Below are 20,351 nucleotides of genomic sequence, written 5' to 3'. Positions count from 1 at the left end.
CTTAGCGCCAATGCTACTAAGCTTGGCGCTGATGTTGAGAACTTCATTGCAGTGATGCAATACATTCGCGCCTTCAGACATTTCCATGCTGAAGAGCTGTCGCTTCAGGTAAATACGACCAGCCTTCTGCGATCCACCGTACAACGTCTTCAAGCGCGCCCACGCGGTCCACGCTTCCTCGCAGCTGTCGACCACGTGGTGGTAGTCCGCATCCATGTGGAGCAGCATCAATCCGAACGCGATGTTGCTCGACTTGACATATTCGTCCTTCGCACGAGGGTCCGTGAAGCTTGGAGTCGTCTCTCGGTTCACGACATGCCATACTGACTTGGTCAGGAACACACCACGCATGTAGCGGCTCCACGTCGCGTAGTTGTCACCGCTGAGCTTGTCGATGGAGACCTTAGTTGAAACGTCTTGCGCAGAGGACATGTTACTTGGGCTCATAACCTGATAGAGGTCACGGGGTTTAGGCAACGTTGGGCTTGTACGGAGCGAAGGGAAGAGTCACCACTCGGGGAGTAGACCGGAGCGAAGACACTTGAGGGGAAGAAGGAAGATTCCGAAGTGATTGATTTATCGGAGCTCACACAGTCCTCACTACCTAGGTCATCCAATCAATTGGTGCATCCAAACACCAACACTCTGCACTCGTCCAATCATCCTACTCGTCTAATCAGCGTACCGAATTATCGCGGGATCGTGATCGACCGGTTTGTCTACCGGTTGATGGGTCCTTACCGCATGAAACCGGTACCCTCAATACTTACTATTCAAAACCGTCTTCAAATAGACTGCCATGATGCTTGCCTTATCGTGGGACCTTTCCCTCCACCCGAGTTCTGATCGCTTGCCGTTTGATTCTCTCATTCCTATTATGCTATATTTCTTTTGTCGAATGTTGAGGCACTTAATTTTGGCCTATAGTCGACTGTATGTCTTTTCTTCGTATTGCTTTCAGCTCGCGCCTTACCTCGCTACTTGAATTTATCCCGTTGTTTGCTGGCTTTACCTGCAGAAGATATAAACAGCAGCTGAGCCAGGATATCTAATTTACTGCTAGCTTTGGCCAAATTCGAGTCGTCTCCGTCACATACCCCGGTGGCGGATAAACTTTACCTCTTTTCTAATTGCAATAGCCCCGCTGGATTCGCAGCTCCAGCAACTTACCCTGGTGGTCTGACAAGCCGATTAACTCAATTGTAAAATACACCTAACCAATGACCGATGGGCCACTGATCCATACCTTCAACCAAGAGCAGAGCTTGCCCCGCTGACTGAGTGCTAGAGCTGACACGTGGAATGTTCTCGAATCAGCTCTTTTTTTGCTCGAACGTTTAAATCAATTGTGTGGTGCACCTCCCTCCCGATATTTAGATCGTGGCAGTTAGACTTGGTCTCACTAAAGATCGCTGAAGGTCTAGCCGGCTTTCGATTGGCTATCCGTGTCCACACCCCTTCTTGTGAAGAATAAAACATGCTGTTCTTAGAAATGAATAAAACAAGCCCCCTGTGATTGGCTAAAAAATGACAGGACACTTTTTTCTTTAGGCGGCACAATAGAAAAAGAGAGCGCGACAGCCAGAGCTGGCTGGCACCGAGGACGAAGGGGGAGCTTCAGTCCGGAATCGTCTTTGCGCAGTGTTGGACTAGAATCCTGCAGGTAGCTTTGCGCCGGAGGCGTTTTGAATCTGATGCCAAGTATGGTGACAGGAACAATGGAGCGCACAGGCAGCTCGGAGGAGTCCCATAAGCCTGTGGACGAGCAACAGCAAAGCTCGACGGACGAGGAATTTAAGAATGCAAAAAGCGGGGACACAACAAGCAGTGACGAGGAATCTTCTCCCAAGAGGATAACGCGCGTGCGAGTTCGACAGACAGCAGTCGGCTCGGAGCTGGAGACCGACGGCCCTAGGACGCGCGGTGCCAGCAAGGCAAAGATAACCCCGACCCTTGCCCCGAAGACTAGCAAGGGAAGGAAGAGTAATGGGAAGACCCCAGCGAAGAAAAGTCAAAAGGATGGCGAGTCGGACGACAGCGAATCGGGAGGTGACTACGTTCACGTCCAAGTTGGCGACTGCGTCATGCTGGATTCGGGAGACCCGGATGATCCCTACGTCGCACTAGTGAGCTCAGTTCAGACCTCACAGCGGCATGACCGAGCTGTATCCACCTTTATGGCGCAGTGGTACTACAAGCCTTACGACGTCAAGGGTGAGGTCAAGGCCTTGATCAAAGGTGGCGTCCTGGAAAACGAGGTGTTTCTATCGCCACACAAGGATAGAAATTCGATCGACGCTGTGATTGAGGTGTGTCAGGTTGTGTCTCCTGAGGAGTATAATGACATTCAGGACGAGATCAAGCGTGGGTATCGCGAAAAAGGCAAGATGTTTTATGTGTGTCGCTACAAGTACTATCCGAACCGGAGCAACATCAAAAAGGCGCTGGAGGTTGTTGAGAACGAAGCCATCCGAAGCGGACTGGGCCGCCCCAAACCCAATGTCGGCGTCAGCTACCAGGCAACCATACCGGACTTCATCGAGCCAGCTCTGAGTGTAAGTAGCGTGGGCGACTTTGTTATTCCGTGGAAAACGTGCGAGGATCCCGCAATACGACCACGGCAAATGTGGTCGCCACTTGTTGCAACAAAACAAAGTCAGACTTTTATTCAATTTCGGGATTTGGTGGACACGCTTAGGTTCGCAGTGGGAAACATTGTGAAGACATACCGACCAGAAGTGAAACCTATGGGACATCAACGCGGGATTATCCTTCAGTATTTCCTGTCGGATTCGATTCAGGTTTGTGTGTCGACTGGAAAGGTGTTCACAGTGCTGAAGAGCGAGCTGTGCTCGCCACTCTCAGAAGACCTGGCGATACAGCAATTGTACCTTTCAAGATTTAACTTATCGCAAGCTGCATACGGGTGCTCCAAGACGATTCTTCAGGCACAGCGTAAGGAGAGGAAGGCTTTTCGTAGAGAAGTGGAACTATTTGCTAAGGCGAAAAGTGCAGCAGAAGTCGATAACAGCCTTCAGGAAGGGGACAGTCGGAAGCGCAAGAAGTAGGAAGCACAACTCGTTCGTTAATGGAATTACAAAACTCGCATTTTGATCGTAAAAAAATCTGCCTTGCCTCGGTTGTGTACGGCTTCTGGGTTGTCCTCTTCTCATTTCTTACAGTTTCGCAGAAGGTTTGGGCGCCTTCATGTCATCCTCCTTGATCGCCTTCAGTTGATCGAGCAAGTAAGCCATGTCGAACGCCTTTTCCTTGAGGTAGTGGTACCTGTCACTAGCACTGAAATGACCCGATGATAAGTCCATCTTCAATAGTACCTCGTTTTGATCACTCTTCATATCACGCAGCTTTGCGACCCATTTTGTGGGCTCCCAGTATGCCACACGTGGATCGAACAGCCCACTCGTGACCAAAATGTTCGGGTACGCTTGCTGCTTCACATTTTCATAGGGTGAGTAGCTGAGCATGTACTCAAAATACGCTTTTTCATTCGGGTTTCCCCACTCCTCCCATTCTCCAGTCGTCAGCGGAATGGAGGCGTCACTCATAGTATTCATCACATCCACGAATGGCACACCGGCGATGGCAGCAGTGAAAAGGTCTGGGCGCATATTCAACACGGCGCCCATAAGCAATCCACCAGCGCTGCGGCCTTCGCAAGTCATCTTGCTGGGACTCGTATATCCAGCGTTAACCAGATGCTCAGCGCAGCTGATAAAGTCCGTGAAGGTGTTAATTTTCTTCTTGTACTTCGCGTCCTCGTACCAAGTTCGGCCCATTTCACCACCGCCTCGGATATGTGCGATCGCGTAAATCACACCGCGGTCCAGCAGCGGCAGGATGGAAGAGACGAAGCTCGGATCGATCGGGATTTCGTACGAGCCGTAACCGTACAGGTGCAGTGGCTGGCGATTTTGCGAGCGTAGGTCAGAACGGTACACTAGTGAAATTGGTACCATTGTCCCGTCGCTTGCCTTTGCTTCCAGGCGCTCAGTTTTGTAAAAAGAGCGGTCATAGTTCGGTACAGGCTTCTCCTTTAACAGCTTAGACTCTCGGGTGTTGATGTCGTAGTCAAATGTTGTCCAAGGGGTAGTCATCGACGAGTAAACGAAGCGATACTTGTCTGTGTCAAAGTCACGGTTGACAGAGCCAGAAACAGTGTAGCTGGATTCCTTAAAGGTGATCTGATGGCTAGCATGCTTGCCGCCCCCCTCGGGCATAATGATCCAAATCTGCGAGTAGCCCCCCTGTCGACCCTCCATTACCATAAACTCCTTGAAGCAGTCGACGTCATCCACCTTGATGTTTTCATCGTAGGGGAACACGTCTACCCAGTATTTAGGCGAAGGCGATGTAACAGGCGCTTTCATCAGCTTGAAATTGGTAGCTTTGTCCTTGTTCGTCACGATGTAGAAGCTGTCGGCAAAGTGGTCTACGGAGTAGATCAATCCCTTTTGTCGCTTCGAGATCACTTGAGGTGGCTTAGACGGGCTATCCAAATCTATGAAAGACACCTCACTGGTTTCACTGCTGGATGAAAACAAAAACATATACTTCCCACTGCGAGCTTTCTGGAAGTAGGCGCTGTAGATTTCATCGTCTTCCGTGTAAAGAAGTTCATCTGCGCCATTGCTGCCCATGTTGTGGCGCCACAGCTTATTCTGACGGTGAGCCTCGTCCTGGGTGGCGTAATAGAGAACAGAGGCATCTTGTCCCCAGCGCAAGCTCGAAATATTCTCGATCCGGTCCGGCAGTAACTCTCCAGTCTGAAGATCCTCCACAAAACCTGTGTACGTTTCGTAGCCACTAAAGTCCACCATGTACGCTATATAGCGGTGGTCGGGACTGGGGGATACACTTGCCACTTGGCAATGATTGTGTCCCTCGGCGATCGCGTTTTCATCCAGCAGCAACTCTTCCGGTGCGTTCTCCACCTTGGCCTTACGGCAATGGTATGCGTAGCTACTTCCCTTAACCGTTCGGTTGTAGTACAAGTAAGGCCCATGCGGGTACGGGTAATCTTCGTCTGTCTCCTGGACGTGCGACAGCAACTCGTCGTAGATGTTGGAGCGCACGTCAGCTAGGTGGTTCGTCTTGACGTCCGTATACTCATTCTCCTTACGGAGATGTTCTAGCACCTCCTCGTTCTTGCGCGAGTCATCGCGGACGTAAAAGTACGGGTCTTCCAGATACAAGATAGGCTTCATTGGGTTCGAGCCGCGATTCTGGCCCGTGACAGCGCCAAAAGGGACCATCTTGGGACGCTTTTCTAGAACGGGTGGTCTCACACTCCGCGCCAGCTTCGAGTAGGCTGCGCGACGAAGACGCACTATGTACAGTGCCGCGGCCGCGCCAACCCCCACGGTAAGATGCAGCGCACTCTGCCTGCTCATTCTTGAAAATGGTTAGCGAGATCTTTTCCACTCTTTTCCACTTGTGCAAAGAATGGTAGAATGGTAACCAGCAAATATCATATGATATTTTTGATTGTAATAGTACACATTTTGATCATAAGTAGCTCAGCTCTTCAAAAGCTGACTTAATTGTTTAAATTTTGACTCAGAGGGTTAAGCAATATAAAACGTATACGGGTACTACAATATTTTCCCACTTAAATACGTTTCAAAACACCTTATCCTCTTCGTTGAGTGCTAACCCTTTCGACCAGGTTATAAGACAGCAGTATTAATAGTGATAACAGGCTTTAAAACATACGAGTATTTGTTCTAGTATTTCATTGTGACACAGACAAAGCCGATAGAGATGGAAACCGCAAACGGTTGCAGTTTTCTCTGGATTTTAAATCCAGATTAAATACAGCGATTGGAACAAGTGTCGCGAGTCGATCTGGAACGGGACGCTTGCGCTGATCAACGGTAGCAAGCTCAAGACGGACGGGGCAAAACGTAGTAGTCCAAGTCGACAAAGTAGCAATATAAGTAATACAAAGCCAAATGTATTAAGTCAACTCGGGGTTTCCAGGTAAAATTCACGACTGACCAAACTCACCTCACCCATACTGTCACCCGTACCGTATCCCTACTCAGTCGAACCGCTCGTCAGCACGTCCTTGGGTACACTGTTACCGATGACGCCCCCTCCCTTTGCTTCACTGTCCTTCGCATACGTTGCGGTATTGCCATAGCCCGTGTCATCCGTCCCAGGGACCTTTGTCCATCGCTGTGACGACAAGAAAGTGTAATTGGGCCCCCTCCATTATCATAAAGTAGGTAAGATTGTCTTTAAATAAGTAGGTGCATCAGCACACGACTAGCGTGTGCTGAAATGCTGTCATGCCATTGGCTGATATATGGGGAGCCATACCCATTATTAGCCAATTGGACTATGACGTGTATTTGAGTGGCCAGGGCTGCGGCCTTGGTCCTAAAATAAAGTCAGAGTTGATTTTTCCTTAAACCTAAGACTCAGTCGTCCTATTGCGAGCTTCCTCAACACTAGTGTAAGCAAGTAACGGAGTAAAAGTGGATCTGGCCCGCTACACCTGGTAGCACTTTGTAGTCCTTCCACGACCAAGTTCGACATGAGCCAAGACCTCGACCACCCTGCCGTCTCCATCTCACTCGGATCGAGTGGGAAGCTCTCCACCGCCTTGCGGCAGTGTCCGGAGAAGCCGTCGTCACGTCGCTGCTGCGCTCAGCGACGCCCGACGAGCAGCGCGTTGCGGCACAAGAATTCATGGAACGCGAGCTCGCCGATGCGAATCGGCGAGTGTCAACTCCCTCGCGTATCTCCACGAATGACGTCGTGAAGCTAGAGACGTCCACCTACTCCAGTGCCGGAGAAGATCGACTTCCGCTGAATCGCTGGTTTCGAGAAATCGCCATCGCCATCGCCTCGAGGTTGATCGAGGCGCCTTCCGCGAAGGTCCATTTCCTCCTCTCGCGGCTGTCTGGGAAAGCCAAGGAATGGGCTCTCGGCAAGTTGGCTGTCGATCCCAACGTCTTCCCCACTCTGGATACCCTCCAGAGTGACCTTCGGCTCGCGTTCGAGCCGCCGCAAGATGAATCCCGAATTCGGGCAGACTTCTTCGCCCTTCGCCAAGGCACGATGACTATGCGCGACTACGTCCAGAAGACACGACACCTCGCGTCGTGCATCGTGTCTAAGCCGATCGATATGGCCTCTCAGGTTCATGTATTCGTGTTCGGTATGCGCGAAGGCATGACGCGCTACTGCCTTACAAGATCGGACCCCTCTACGCTCGAAGAGGCATTCGCCCTCGCCCTACGCGAGGACTACGTGGTTGCGGCGTCATACGCTCACGCGCTACCTGCTTCTGCTCGGGATTCTGCGCCCGAGCCCATGGACATCGACGCTATCGATGCGACGAGCAATCGTCAGCGTCATGTAGTGCGTCGAAGCGGTGCTCGGAACAATCGTTCTCTCACCTGCTTCCGCTGTCGGAAGGTCGGTCATCGCGCGGCGGAGTGCCGCGCGCCAGCTCCAGTGCTTGCGCATGTCGATGCCGAGCCCGTGAGTTCTGACCAGCCAAAAAACGGTCAGGGTCAGTAGGTGCGGGGCGCCCTACTGGCTGGAATGGAGGTCCGGGTCCCCCGGTGGCAACCCAACCTCCTAGCCCTCCTGTGCTGCATGCACACTTTCATGCCACCACCACGCCGAGCGATTCAAGATTGATCATTGTCAGTCTTCATGTCGCCGGTGCCCGGCGACCACTGCGAGCGCTCCTTGATTCAGGAGCGACCAACAACTTCTTCCGCGCGTCGTGCTTGTCGGTACTCCCGTCGGACATCACTGTCCGCAAAGGTAGAGGGGAGGTCGCTGTCAAGTTGGCCGATGGGAAGTCACGCCGCGTAGCGCGGCGCGAGATTACCCTTCCGTACACGTTCGACGGTTTCCGAAGCAACGACGACTTCCTCGTCATTGAGATGAATTACGCGTTTGACTGCATCCTGGGTATGCCGTGGCTGACGCGCTATCAGCCAGAGATTGACTGGTTGGCCCGGTCGGTCAAGCGCCGCAGTGATTATGATGTGAGCGAGGTGTTCACGCACCTCCTGGTCGCCCAGAAGGATTGGCCTCACGTCACCGTCGTGGACCGGTCATCCACGACGCACGTTGTGGACCGGTCATCCACGACGCACGTTGTGCACAGAGTGAGCGATGGCCCTCTCGGCACGGCTTGCGCAGTGCTGTTAACTGACGAGTCCCCGCGGCGCCGCGGGGATGAAGACCAACTGGCGGTCGAGCAGGGGCTCCCGCAGACGAACGAGATGGCGGTCGAGCAGGGGCTCCCGTCAATTGAGCCGGTGGTCGAGCAGTTGGCGCTCCCGCTGAACACTACCGCGGTTGAGCAGGGGCTCCCGCTAGAGGGGGGTGACATCTCGTCCAGCGAGAGCGACTCATCATCCTCGAGTTCGCACTCGAGGTGGCGAAAGAGGAAGTCGAAGCGGCGTCGGCTGAAACCTCGCCGAGAGCCCGTACCAAGTGACAGCTCACCGACGGAGTCGGTCTGCGTGCTTGAGTATGTGGAAGGTACCTCTGGCCGCCGACGAACACTCGAGCTTGCAAACCCGCCTGGCGAGGCAGGGGTCGATCACTCGACTTCCAGGTCTCTCCTGGAAGAACTTCCTTCGCGGCCTCAAGGACGATGAAATCGAACAGGGTTGCCTGATCACCGACGCCGATTCGGCGTCGCTCGAAGTGAATGCAGTCAGTGACGGCGACGCTCCCTCGCGCTCAAAGAGCGCTGAGCCGAAGTCGGCCCGCGAGGAGCGCTTCGCAGCGCAGTCTTGGGACGCGCTACGCGAATCCGGCAATCCAGTCTACGAGACCGCCCGCGAATATGAAGATGTATTTCAGGATAAGATCCCAGCTGAGTTGCCAGCTGACCGAGGAATTCGCCACGAGATTGATCTCGTGCCCGGCTCGAAGTATTGTGTGACGCGGCAGTGGCCGCTCCCGCGAGATCAGGGCCAAGCTATCGATGACTTCTTCGAGAGCCGCCGCAAGGCGGGTCATGTGCGTGAGAGCACATCGCCGCACTCCAGTCCGACCTTCTGTGTGAAGAAAGCCACGGGCGGATGGCGCATCGTCTATGCCTTCAACAAGCTAAACGACGCTACCATCCCTGCCCAGACGCCGATTCCTCGGAAGGACATGGTGCTCGACGCAATGTCGGGTAGTGAGGTCTTCAGCGCCATCGACTTGACCGATGGGTTCTACCAAATCCTCATGAGGCTGAGCGATATACCGCTCACAGCGGTAAGCACTCCCAGTGGTATGCTCTGGGAGTGGCTTGTTATGCCGCAAGGGTTGAAGAATGCTCCCGCCACGTTCAATCGCATGGTATCCCATGTGCTGCGCCCTCTCCGCGACTTCGCACCGAGTTATTTCGATGACATCTTCGTACACAGTCGCGCTGAGGGAGGCCTCAGCGCGCTTGAAGTCCACTTGAAGCATCTGAGGCAAGTCTTCCAAGTGATGCGCGAAAACAAGCTGTATGCCAACTTGAAGAAGTGTATATTCTGCGCGCCGGAGATTCCGGTGCTTGGCTGCTTTGTGAGCAAGAACGGCGTCCGCGCCGACCCCGAGAAAGTGTCGTCGATATGTGCGTGGACTACGCCACAGAATCCCACTGAACTGCGTCAGTGGCTGGGTCTCGCAAATTATCTCCACAAGTACACGAAGAATTACGCCGGATTGATCCAGCCGCTCTCTTCGTTGTTGAAGAAAGATGTGTCGTGGTCGTGGACTTCCGCACATCAAGCCGCCTTCGACTCGGTGAAGAAGAGTCTTGCCGAGGCCCCAATCCTCGCGCTCCCGGATGACTCGAAGCCTTTTCACGTCGTCTGCGACGCGAGCGATTTCGCCATCGGCTGTGCGCTGATGCAATTCGATGAAGAAGGTCGAGAGCGTGTCGTAAGCTACTAGTCCAGGCAGATGAAGCCGGCGGAGCGCAACTACCCTGTTCACGACAAGGAGCTCCTTGCGATGCGCTACGCTCTGATCAAGTTCAGAGTGTACTTGTTGGGTGAGGATACGTTCGCGGTGTACACCGATCATGCATCGCTGCGGACAGCGATGAAGAGTCCTCATCTCTCCCAGCGGATGGCCCGCTGGCTTTCGTTCTTCTCGGAGTACAACTTCGTTGTCCACTACAAACCCGGCAAGAACAACATTCTCGCCGACGCTTTGTCTCGGCGTCCCGACTACGACCCACGCGGTGCATTGGGTCGACAAGCTTTACTGGATGAAGACGATGTAGACGAGTGTGCCACGTGTGAGGCGTCAGGCGTCAGCCTGACGAGCGTCTCCCCGGTAATGCCACTTCGCGACGAGATCCGAGCTGCTTACGAACATGACTCGACGTGCTCCAGTATCCTGAAGCATCTCCGCTCTCCCAGCGCCGACACACTGGGAGCCCTTTCCCGCTCTGTACGAAACAAAATCCACCGATATCGTCTCGAGGACGAGCTGCTGGCGTACAGCATCGACAACTTCGATGCCCCACGTGTCGTTGTCCCTAACGACCCCGATCTGCGCTCACGGATTATCCATGAGTTTCATGATGCCCCGCTGGGCGCTCATCTCGGTCGCGAGAAGACATTTGCCGCTGTGTCACGCGACTTTTATTGGCCACACCTGTACAAATGGGTGCGTAAGTGGGTGCGCACCTGCGAGACCTGCCAGCGCGTGAAACCTGCCTCGTCTTCGCAGGCTCCCTTGCGTTCTCTACCAGTGGCCACCGAGGCCTGGCGCTCGGTGTCGATGGACTTCATCTTCGGGCTCCCACCCGATGCTAAAGAACGCTCAGGTGTCTTGGTGTTCGTAGACCGCTTCAGCAAGATGGTCCACCGGATTCCGGTGTCGGATGCGATCACCGCGGCAGATACCGCGGTGCACTTCCTTGATGCCGTCTTCCGTCATCATGGCCTTCCCGAATCTATCGTCTCCGAACCGCGACCCCGCGCTTCACGTCGGCCTTCTCGTCAAAGCTCTTCGAGCTACTGGGCTCGAAGCTAATGATGTCCACAGCAGCCCATCCGGAAACGGACGGCCAGACGGAGCGCGTAAATCGCGTCCTCGAAGACGTCCTTCGAAGCTACGCGACGTCGTTCTCCAGCTGGAGCTCGTTTCTGCCACTGGCCGAGTTCGCTCTGAACAACGCGGTACACGCGTCGACTGGGCTGACGCCCTTCTTCGTTAACAACGCGCGACACCCGCGTGTCCCTGCTCTCCTCGCCGTGGGCCATCCCACAGCGCCGTGTGTCTCCACTCTGGGTGGGGAAGAAGCTGCCGACAAGCCGTCTACTCCATCTGCGATGTCTCCGGCGGCTACACCGGTACTGGGTCAACGTGTATATACACCGGTTGCTAATGATATCTCGAGTGTATCCCCTGTTCCCACGTCGGTCAACGCAGTGACACGCTCCGCATCGAGCTCACTTGCGCCCCGCGCATCAATCGCGAAGCATGCGGCGCGACCAATCGACTCCGCAGTCGTCTCCGACTTCGTACTACAGCGCCAAGCGGTCACCCGCTATGTTCGTGACGCACTGCAGGACGCAGTGGACAAGCAGAAGGAGAACGCTGATAAGGCTGGCCGCAAGAACACAGCCACGTTTACGACAGGCGAACGAGTGCTCCTGTCGACTGAAGGTATCAGAAACTCTGCGGTTACCAACCTCGGCGCGAACAAACTCGCGCCGCGCTTTATTGGGCCGTTTACAGTGATCAAGACCATTGGTGACGCTTACACTCTGGATATTCCTTCGACACTACGGCTACATCCGACGTTCTACGTCGGACGTTTAAAGAAATACCATCCGTCCGAGATCCCGGACGCTGATTTGTCCTCGAGTGACGCGGCAACTTTCCAGCGAGATGGTCCTCCTCCTTTGATCGACTCTTCGGGCGCTCAGCGTTGGATCGTTGAGCGAATCGTCGACCACGACTTTCGCCAGTGTCATGGTACCCATGACGGTCACACTGAAGCGTTTCCACAGGGTCGCGCCCTGCGGGACAAGGAACAACACTATCGCGTGCGTTGGCTGGGTCTCCCCCCAGGTTAAGATACTTGGGAGCCGCGCAGTCGTTTGCGGGAAGACGTTCCCGACATCGTGAACGAATACGAGAAGACACTCACGTTCCGAAGCGTGAGTGAGCCGGGTGCTGATATCCGCGGTGAAGAATGCGACCAGCCTCCGCGGGTACACGGAGGCGCTCGCCATGATGATTAAGAAGAAAACTGGAGTTGACGCCGGGATCGAACTGGTGACCAGTTACACGAGAACTCGGCACTGAACCGCTGAGCCACTCGGTGAGTAAGCCGAGTGAACAAATGAGTGAGTGAGTGAGTGAGTGAGAGCGAGTGAGTGAGTGAGTGCGGCGCGAGTGACGCGAGGTTCCACGACGACGAGTGAAACCCCAGCTCGCAGGTCACCTATATTCCGACGTCGCAGTCGCCTGGGTCTACAAGATACTTCTTCGTACGCTGTGCAGTCGCACATCGTCGCTCAGTCAACTGAGCGAAGTGGTTGTCGTCCCCGTATTCGCAGTCTCAAGTACCTCGTGCGCTGTCTTCGTGATCCTCGTGTCTGCTAGAACATCGTGGACGTTCCACGATGAGCGTATCCCCAAGCACAAGGAAGTCTCCAGTCGGCGCTCAGTCTTTGCGTCTGTGGTGATCATCGTACCAGCGTTTCCTTGCAAAAATACTTGCTCGTGCTCTTGTCGCGGAGTTTGGTCTCCGTGGGAATCGAACTCACGCGTACTGCGCGTGAGCATGCTCCGTTACCCGCTCGGACACGACGTCGCAGAGAATTTGATGCGCCTCAGGACAATTCCAGTGGTCCAAGCTTCACTCCACCAGAACCTCACCTGGCGCCTCGAAGCCCACACCAGCGCCAGCGACGGTGGCCTCCAAGCTGTTGTCTGAGATGGCTTCTCGCTCTGCACGCTCGTTGCCGAGCGTGGTGTCTCTTGTTGATACGCCAGTGGCTTGATGTCGTGAGTGTGGCCGATGTCGCCGCTGTCTCCGCCGTTCCAGCCGTCTTCTCCAATGTTCTTCATCAGCGCTTATGTTGCGTAAGTGCAACTTTAAGAGGGGGGGGTAATGTAATGGGCCCCTCCATTACATAAGTAGGTAGATTTCTTTACATAAGTAGGTGCATCAGCACACGACTAGCGTGTGCTGAAATGCTGTCATGCCATTGGCTGATATATGGGGAGCCATACCCATTATTAGCCAATTGGACTATGACGTGTATTTGAGCCAGGGCTGCGGCCTTGGTCCTAAAATAAAGTCAGATTTGATTTTTCCTTAAACCTAAGACTCAGTCGTCCTATTGCGAGCTTCCTCAACACTATAGTGTAAGCAAGTAACGGAGTAAATACCTGGCCCGTTACAGGTAGTACCTTGTCCTTAGCTGCACCTTTGACGGCGTACTCAACTGGCAGTGCTGCTCCCTCTCCACACTTCACGTCGACGCGACGGGGTCAGGCACCAATCCGGGCCACAAAGTCCGACAATGTCAGAGCTGATTCAGGCGACTCGACGGCTGCTCATCCTCTTGCCGTACAACTTCAAGTGGCTGGTCGCAGGTCATTGCAGAGGGGAATCGGAAACCACGCCCAAGACGGTTGCCACCGCTCTCACTCGAGACATCCTCCCCGACTGAATCTCGACGCCCTCGTCGAGCTCGTATAGCAAAGCCTTCCTTCTCCGAATCCCTCATCTTAGCTCGCAAAGCGCGTCGTTCAGCCTATATTCCACTCAGCGTGCGTACTTGTTGTCTGTCGCGGTGTCTCCACATTAACCTCCATCCGCTCGCCAGGTGCCTAGCTGAGACGCCGGCATGCTCTCGCTCCTCCATGCCACGGATCCAACCGTCGTAGCAGTCCTGGACTACAGCAAGCGACGAGCGTCTCTCCGACGTATACTCATACCAACGCCACAGATGGCTAACCACACCTAGTACCAGGACGCGCCCGTCGAGTAGCACTGCACTACTGATGATGACGACCCCACCAAACTCCACGATGTCGTCATTACACGCAAACTTGTAATTCGTCGTCACCGTTAAGACCACTACCACAGGCCACTCTAGACAAACACCCTCGACGATCTCGTACAGGAGCAGTACACCGTAGAAAGTAGCGTAGACGATCAGCGTCACCACGGCCCACCAGACACACACAACGAACGACGTACGAGCCCACGTTCTTTGGAGCTCAACACCCGAACCGAACCAATACTTTACAGTCGTCTTCCACGCCAACGCCACCGCCTTAGGTAAGAACACGCACCAATACACATGCAAGGCGTCCAACGACCTGTACAGTAGACGTCCTAGACCATCTACGTGTTCTTTCCTTGTAGCGAGCAGTAACCAACATGGCTTCATAGGTCTTCCACCATTTCGTATTTCAGAGCTGGTCTTGTACGCCCGGACTGCGCACATAGTTGTGATAGCGCGTAATACAGAGTCTGAAAATCTTAGCCCACTTGTAAACGAAGCTACCAGCCGAAGAGAACAGTCGAAGCACCATCCTTCTGAGAGGTTTGGCGACCGTCCATACCAATATATCACTCGCCACTGCGAGCACCATACTTCTGAGAGGTTTGGTGACCGTCCATACCAAGATACCACTCGCCACTACAAACAACACCCACGCATGACTGAAGATCAGGCTTACCCCAACACGACACTTCGACGCGACTAACACCTCCACGTCATCGTCGACCACTTCCGACTCTCATACTCCCAAGTGACGAGACTGCCATTTTTGAGGGGAACGATCCCAAATTTCATCTTTTCTTTCTCGTGAGCCCAACCTTTCCGTTAGTAGCAAAAACAAAAATTTCTACTAACACGTATCACCGTCCATCCAAAGGATTTTTTCCCAACCCGAAGAATTCGCCACTTCACTTACACCATAAGCACCACGTACTCACCGACCTCCGCGTCGGCCAATCGGATACTTTTTTGCAGCTCTGTCAAGCCCGCACATCCTCGTTTTGCTCTTAAGCCAATTCTCGATTACAGTTGCCATCTCATCGGGATGACTCGAAATGTCAACCCGAAAAGAGTTCTCCCCGACTTTACTAGCGACGAGGTGCTGAAGCGTCAAGGCCTGCTATCGCCACGGTCAGGCTTGGAGTAGATCATCTTCCCCGGCTTCATGTACGACTGAAAGAATATATTGTAGAAGCCGTTTGGCTCATGCGGAATAAAGCTCCCTGCTCTTCCCACAAGCCTGACGCAAATCAGCCGTGCCTCCACGGTATTGATGTACCCCCGTTAAGAGACAAAGTACAGAGCTTGGATTGGGCGCACCTACGATGGCAAGCCAGCCAAATCGCTTATGAGGGGGTGCGGCCGACGCTGTATTTGACCCGATCATTGAATACAGCCGATGCTGACAGCGTCGTAGAAGCGATCGACAATGCCTCAGCTGAGGGGTACTGGATACAAAAGGGGGCGGGAGTGGTGTCCGTATCGATGATTCCGAAGTCAGCATTTGGGTTTGAACCGCCGTCGAATGAGATTGATGCTTTGGGTAAGAACGTGCCTGTTAATATATTTACAATGGAGAAGACCATGTCTGCCGCGGAAGAACGTGAATGGCAAGACACGCGGCAGTACTTTGGTAGCTGTTGCCACATTGTTATCGACTTCTAGTGGAAGAGCAATATTCTCGCACACAAGACTTTCCATCGTCGAATTCACTTATGCTTCTCCTTCCATAGGATAGTCCTTCACTTCAGCATTCTCAACCACAGGATTATTAGATACACCAACCTTTCCCGAGGTTCTCTGCAGCGTTCCGACGGTAATCTCAGTGAAACCTTCCGACGATGAACGGAAGTCGCGGTTAGTCCGCTTAGCCTCAGCCGATCTTTCAAGCGTCTCGTTGAGCCACTCCCACCAGTACTCGGGTCACTTCAACTTACTCTCACTGGACTCACTCACTCGCTCTAGCACTTCCTCCGGGATTCCCAAGTACTTCACCATGTCTTCCAAAGACGGATCCTTTGTAGTCCCAGCGCTCACCTTCATCTGACGCTTGAGTTTCACCTCGTCTATAAGGACTAACCGTTCTTCCAGCTGCTTGTCGTACTCTTTCTTCTCAGCGGCTACCTTCACTCCAGAACCGTTTCTTCTTTGCCGAGGTCACATGCTTCCATGGCCTCAAGCTCTAAGTCCGTTAAAGGACATGAATACTTAGTCTCCGGAGCTTCGTCAGCCATACGCCAGTCATTGATGACATCACCACGGTCAGGGACCGTCGCCGCTTCTCTCTCAATCGTCACCTCGACGACTTCTTGCGCTGCCACATCGACAGCCGTTTCTTCTGGACCATCCTCCAGCGTCGAAGTAGCGAACACAGTCTCTCCCACTCCAATTCCCGCGTCTTCCGACGGCCTCCAGTCAACAACCGGAGCCAGCGGTTTCTTCAGCGCATACTTGAGAGGAGGTTTCAGCGCCCAAACGGGGTATATGACGCAGTCGAGAGAAGGAGACTCCCCTGCTTTTGTCCGTCGGCTCAGTCGTCACGGCGAACGCAGTCAACAGCGCTTCAGTAGACTCTTCTTCGTCCACGCCCGCTTCCGACTCACTGTCCGACACACTTTCTACAGCATCCTAAAATTCCTCTTCACCTTCGTCCACTGGAGTGTATCCCTCGGTCACCGCGACCACACAATCCCGTACTGTCGTTCACTGCTGTGACATCCTCTTCTTCTCTCGTAGACTCACAAACCTCATCTGCCATCGTTTCCGCAACGAACACCTCAGTAGTCCCACAAATCTCCGCAGCCTTTCGTTCTACAACAATCCTCTCAGCGCCCCCAACCGTCACCGTATCTCGGACTGTCACAGTTTTAGTCTCTACCACAGCCTCCACAGCCGTCACACCGTCGCCCCTTTCATCTCCAGCTGCTGTGGTGAAGTGCTTTCTCAGAAATAAGAGAATGGGCCTAACAGGGGGTCACTATTGCGAATTAGTGACAATCCCAAGTGATTAGAGAGGATTTGGATCGCCCGGCGCGGATGCACGTTGCCTGAGGTGGAGTGGCCATGACGAGCAGCATCCTGTATGAGCCGACGATGGATCTGGTAAGAGTGACGTACGGGAAGGCAAGATCCACCAAGGAATAACTCGGATCCAACTTTACCTGGGTTCACTTAGGTGGATATGGAAAATACTATGTACGGGTGGATCGAGTGTGGATCTTATGAAGGAATGATGGAAGGTGTCATTTGAAGGTGGATCTGGTATCAGCGACTAACGAGAAGGCAAGATCCACCGCAAAATTTCCCAGATCCTATACTTCCGAGTCCGGATCCAAAGGGTGAGGATCCCACACGGAGTGACCTGGATCCAGGATATGGGGATAGTGGATGCAGTGGATCTCGAACTTTCGTGGGACAATAACGATCACAGACGGTCGCAAGACGATGTTGGATGATTGGAGAGCTCATATCCATGACGAGTGTACACCTAGAGCGAGGTGGATCACAGCGACCTGGATCCGGATGAGTGTACCCATAATAGGGTGACCATAATGATTACGCCATGGATCCGGTGGATTTGAGGATAATACAGCTGGTACGATGAATCAAAGAGAGAAAGGACATGCAACCGATCCTGGTAAGGGATTTAGCAGGTAAATGACATAGAAAGTAGAAATCCAGGCAGGTATAGGCTTAAGAATTAATACAGACTTATATTTGCACAGTAGCACGCAAGTGCCTTCCTGCCTTCAAGAATCGGAGCTACATCGGCCGTACGAGCTCGGAGAAGGTTGGGAATTGCGAATCTAGTGTTGGTAGTGATAAATGGATAATAAGTTGGCCAGATCCTACAACCTAGTGAGCTTTTCCTTTACACGTGCAGATCCGAAGGGTTAACCGGATTTACTACTTGGCCGGGTATACCCAAGAAGATCTCAACGCTCAAGATCCTGTCACAGGAGGCGGCAAGTACGACGCAAAGGAAACACAAAGGCAAGGGAACACACCCGCAAGGCAACCCTACGGCCAGATCCACGATTTAGGCCCTGGATCCACTTAAGCCCGAATATTCGCTTAGGATCCAAAACCAACCACGGACACAGAGTGAATAATTTACCACTGCTGCTCCACCCCATCCCCACGTCTCGCCAAGACACTCAAGCTTCACCACTGGAACGCTTCGGAAGCTACCGAGAGAGCAAGATCCCGCCGTACCTACGGGTACACTAGGTGAGGAAAGTTCAGCAGAACACGGATCATCGGGGGACCCCCTCCGTTAGTCGGTGTCTAGGCGCAGTTGGTAAGTTGGATCCAGCAATCTCGCAGATTTTGCTGATCCCGCTACACCACACTGCCTCAACTTCGTCCACCTCGACGGCAGCAGGCGTTCTTCTTCTTGCTCTTCTCCCGCCACCGTCACTTGAGCCACTATCTAAACTACAGGAAGCAGCGGCTCCCCCTCCTCCCTACTCTCGCCTCCATTATTGACGAGGGGCAGGCTGACTCGGCGTCTGCCCTGGACTGGCATCCTGCGACACCATCGAGCGGAGGGTTTCGATCAGGGGACATCCGACTATGTTATAACGAGGATCGTTGCAAAAGAAACACCGGCGAGAGCGTGGAGAGCCGTACCCTCCGCCTTGATTACCACTGTAGTTTCCAGGAGCTTCGCACTCGACCTGGACGTGGCTCAAAACTCCGCAGTTTTTTGCATGTCGTGGTTGCTCATTTGCAAGTGACACGACCATGACCACGGTAGTTGCAACGACCACAATTAGGAACCCCATCCTGGGTTCGACTGTCATCATCCATCCGAATGCCGCGCGTTCGAATACGTTCAGGCTGGGCTTGACCGTTCGTGGCAGGAGCGGTTGTCGAGACGGCAGACATCACACGACCACGGCCACGAGGGGACCGAGGCGCAATCCATTGGTTCTGCGCCAATTGCTGCTACTGTGCATAAAGCGCTTCATCTGTTGTGCCAGTGCATCCACGGAGGCCAACCCAAGCGTGTCCTTGCCCTTCTTAGACGGAGCTTCGTCAGAGAATTTGTTGTCTTCCTCAAATAGGACGGTGCATATCTTTGAACATAAGCAACTCGCACACTCCAGGGATGTCGGAGGCAGGGCTTGCATTGAGGGTTTCCAGGATGCGCTTGTTCCTCAGACCACGGCGAAACAACTGGTAACACATCTGAGGATTTGGGCAGTCCAACGACTCACAAAGGTCGGACATTCGGCCGCCCTATTCCTCCACCGAATCACCTTTTTCACGCCTTGTTGTCTCGAGCCGTTCCCATAGCTCGTTGGCCGTACGGATCAATAGCTAATTATAGAACTAAACCTTCAACGTGGAGAGCGTCGAATGCTCGATGCCCCACCGCGTAGCTTCTCGACCCTCGAGTCTCTGTCGAAACACCAGCAACATTGATCGATCGGAAAGGCCCTCCGTATGGGCTCCAAAGCGCTCCCAGAAATCACGTGCTTTCGCTACCGTCGCTGTGTCCGAGTAGAGCGCCGGCAGGACCTTCATGGCGTTTGAAACCAACGGTGGCAGCTGAAACGGATCGGCCGTCCTCAGGGCTTGGTGCGAAGACACCACACTTTGTCGAGTCACAGAGGGAGCAGGCACCGTTCGTATGGGTGCTGGTCCACCACTTTTCGTCATCGTAATACCCCGCTTGCAGGCATCGTTCTCACTCTCAGAACCGGACGCCTAGCGGTATTCGGCATCACACACGACGAGGAAATCGCAAAATTAACACCACTCGCGCGAGGGCGACTCACAGATCTCGTAGGCACCGGGGTCTTGGCAGCCTTTCTCGGACCGTACCCACCACGGAGACCTCCGACGCCACTCGCTTCACGCTGATCTCTTCAGCTCCACCTGGATGCGGGACGGTCAGACCGTCGAACGCTCAATCCAGTGTACCGAGAAATGAGCCCACCTGGCTTTCGCTCACTCTTCACTACCTCGTCCTGCTCATACGCAGCGTCGTACTCCGAGTATTATGCCTCTTGAGCGTCGTTGTACCCGCTGTCGTATCCATTCGTCGTGTAGGGACCCTCGCTGCGCGCAGAGACACCAGCCACGACCTCTCCCTTCACCTCAGGCTCTTCAATGACCTCCGTTTTAATATCGACGTCGGCCTCAGTCCGGCCTCTCTCTCCTTCCTCAGTTTCATTGAGCTCGTCGGCGAACAGCTCGCGCAGCACGTCCGTCTCAGAGCCCACACCCTTAGTCGCCACTCCTCGCGACCCCGCAGCTCCTTCACCTCTTCCAGAAGACTGCTCCACACAAATTTACGGATCCCGTGAGATTTTTACTCTCGCA

The 20,351-nt window shown here is 53.7% G+C and overlaps 2 protein-coding genes across 2 annotated transcripts; one reads left to right on the top strand and one right to left on the bottom strand.

The window, feature by feature from the left end:
- Nucleotides 1-1,580: 1,580 nt before the first annotated feature.
- On the top strand, nucleotides 1,581-3,263 carry PITG_12100 (uncharacterized protein; the record flags this gene model as incomplete). The annotated part of the gene is made up of 2 exons (XM_002900680.1): nucleotides 1,581-2,555; nucleotides 2,601-3,263. 2 exons carry the CDS (start codon nucleotides 1,719-1,721, stop codon nucleotides 3,066-3,068), a joined length of 1,305 nt encoding a protein of 434 aa, XP_002900726.1.
- Nucleotides 3,177-5,411, bottom strand: PITG_12099 (serine protease family S09A, putative; the record flags this gene model as incomplete). Its single annotated transcript, XM_002900679.1, has 1 exon — nucleotides 3,177-5,411. The coding sequence occupies one exon, from the start codon at nucleotides 5,409-5,411 to the stop codon at nucleotides 3,177-3,179; it is 2,235 nt and encodes a 744-aa protein (XP_002900725.1).
- Nucleotides 5,412-20,351: the final 14,940 nt, after the last annotated feature.

The sequence above is a fragment of the Phytophthora infestans genome, genomic scaffold, assembly GCF_000142945.1.
Source record: "Phytophthora infestans T30-4 supercont1.24 genomic scaffold, whole genome shotgun sequence".
NCBI classification, from domain to species: domain Eukaryota; phylum Oomycota; class Peronosporomycetes; order Peronosporales; family Peronosporaceae; genus Phytophthora; species Phytophthora infestans.
This window is presented reverse-complemented; position numbering and strand designations above follow the sequence as displayed.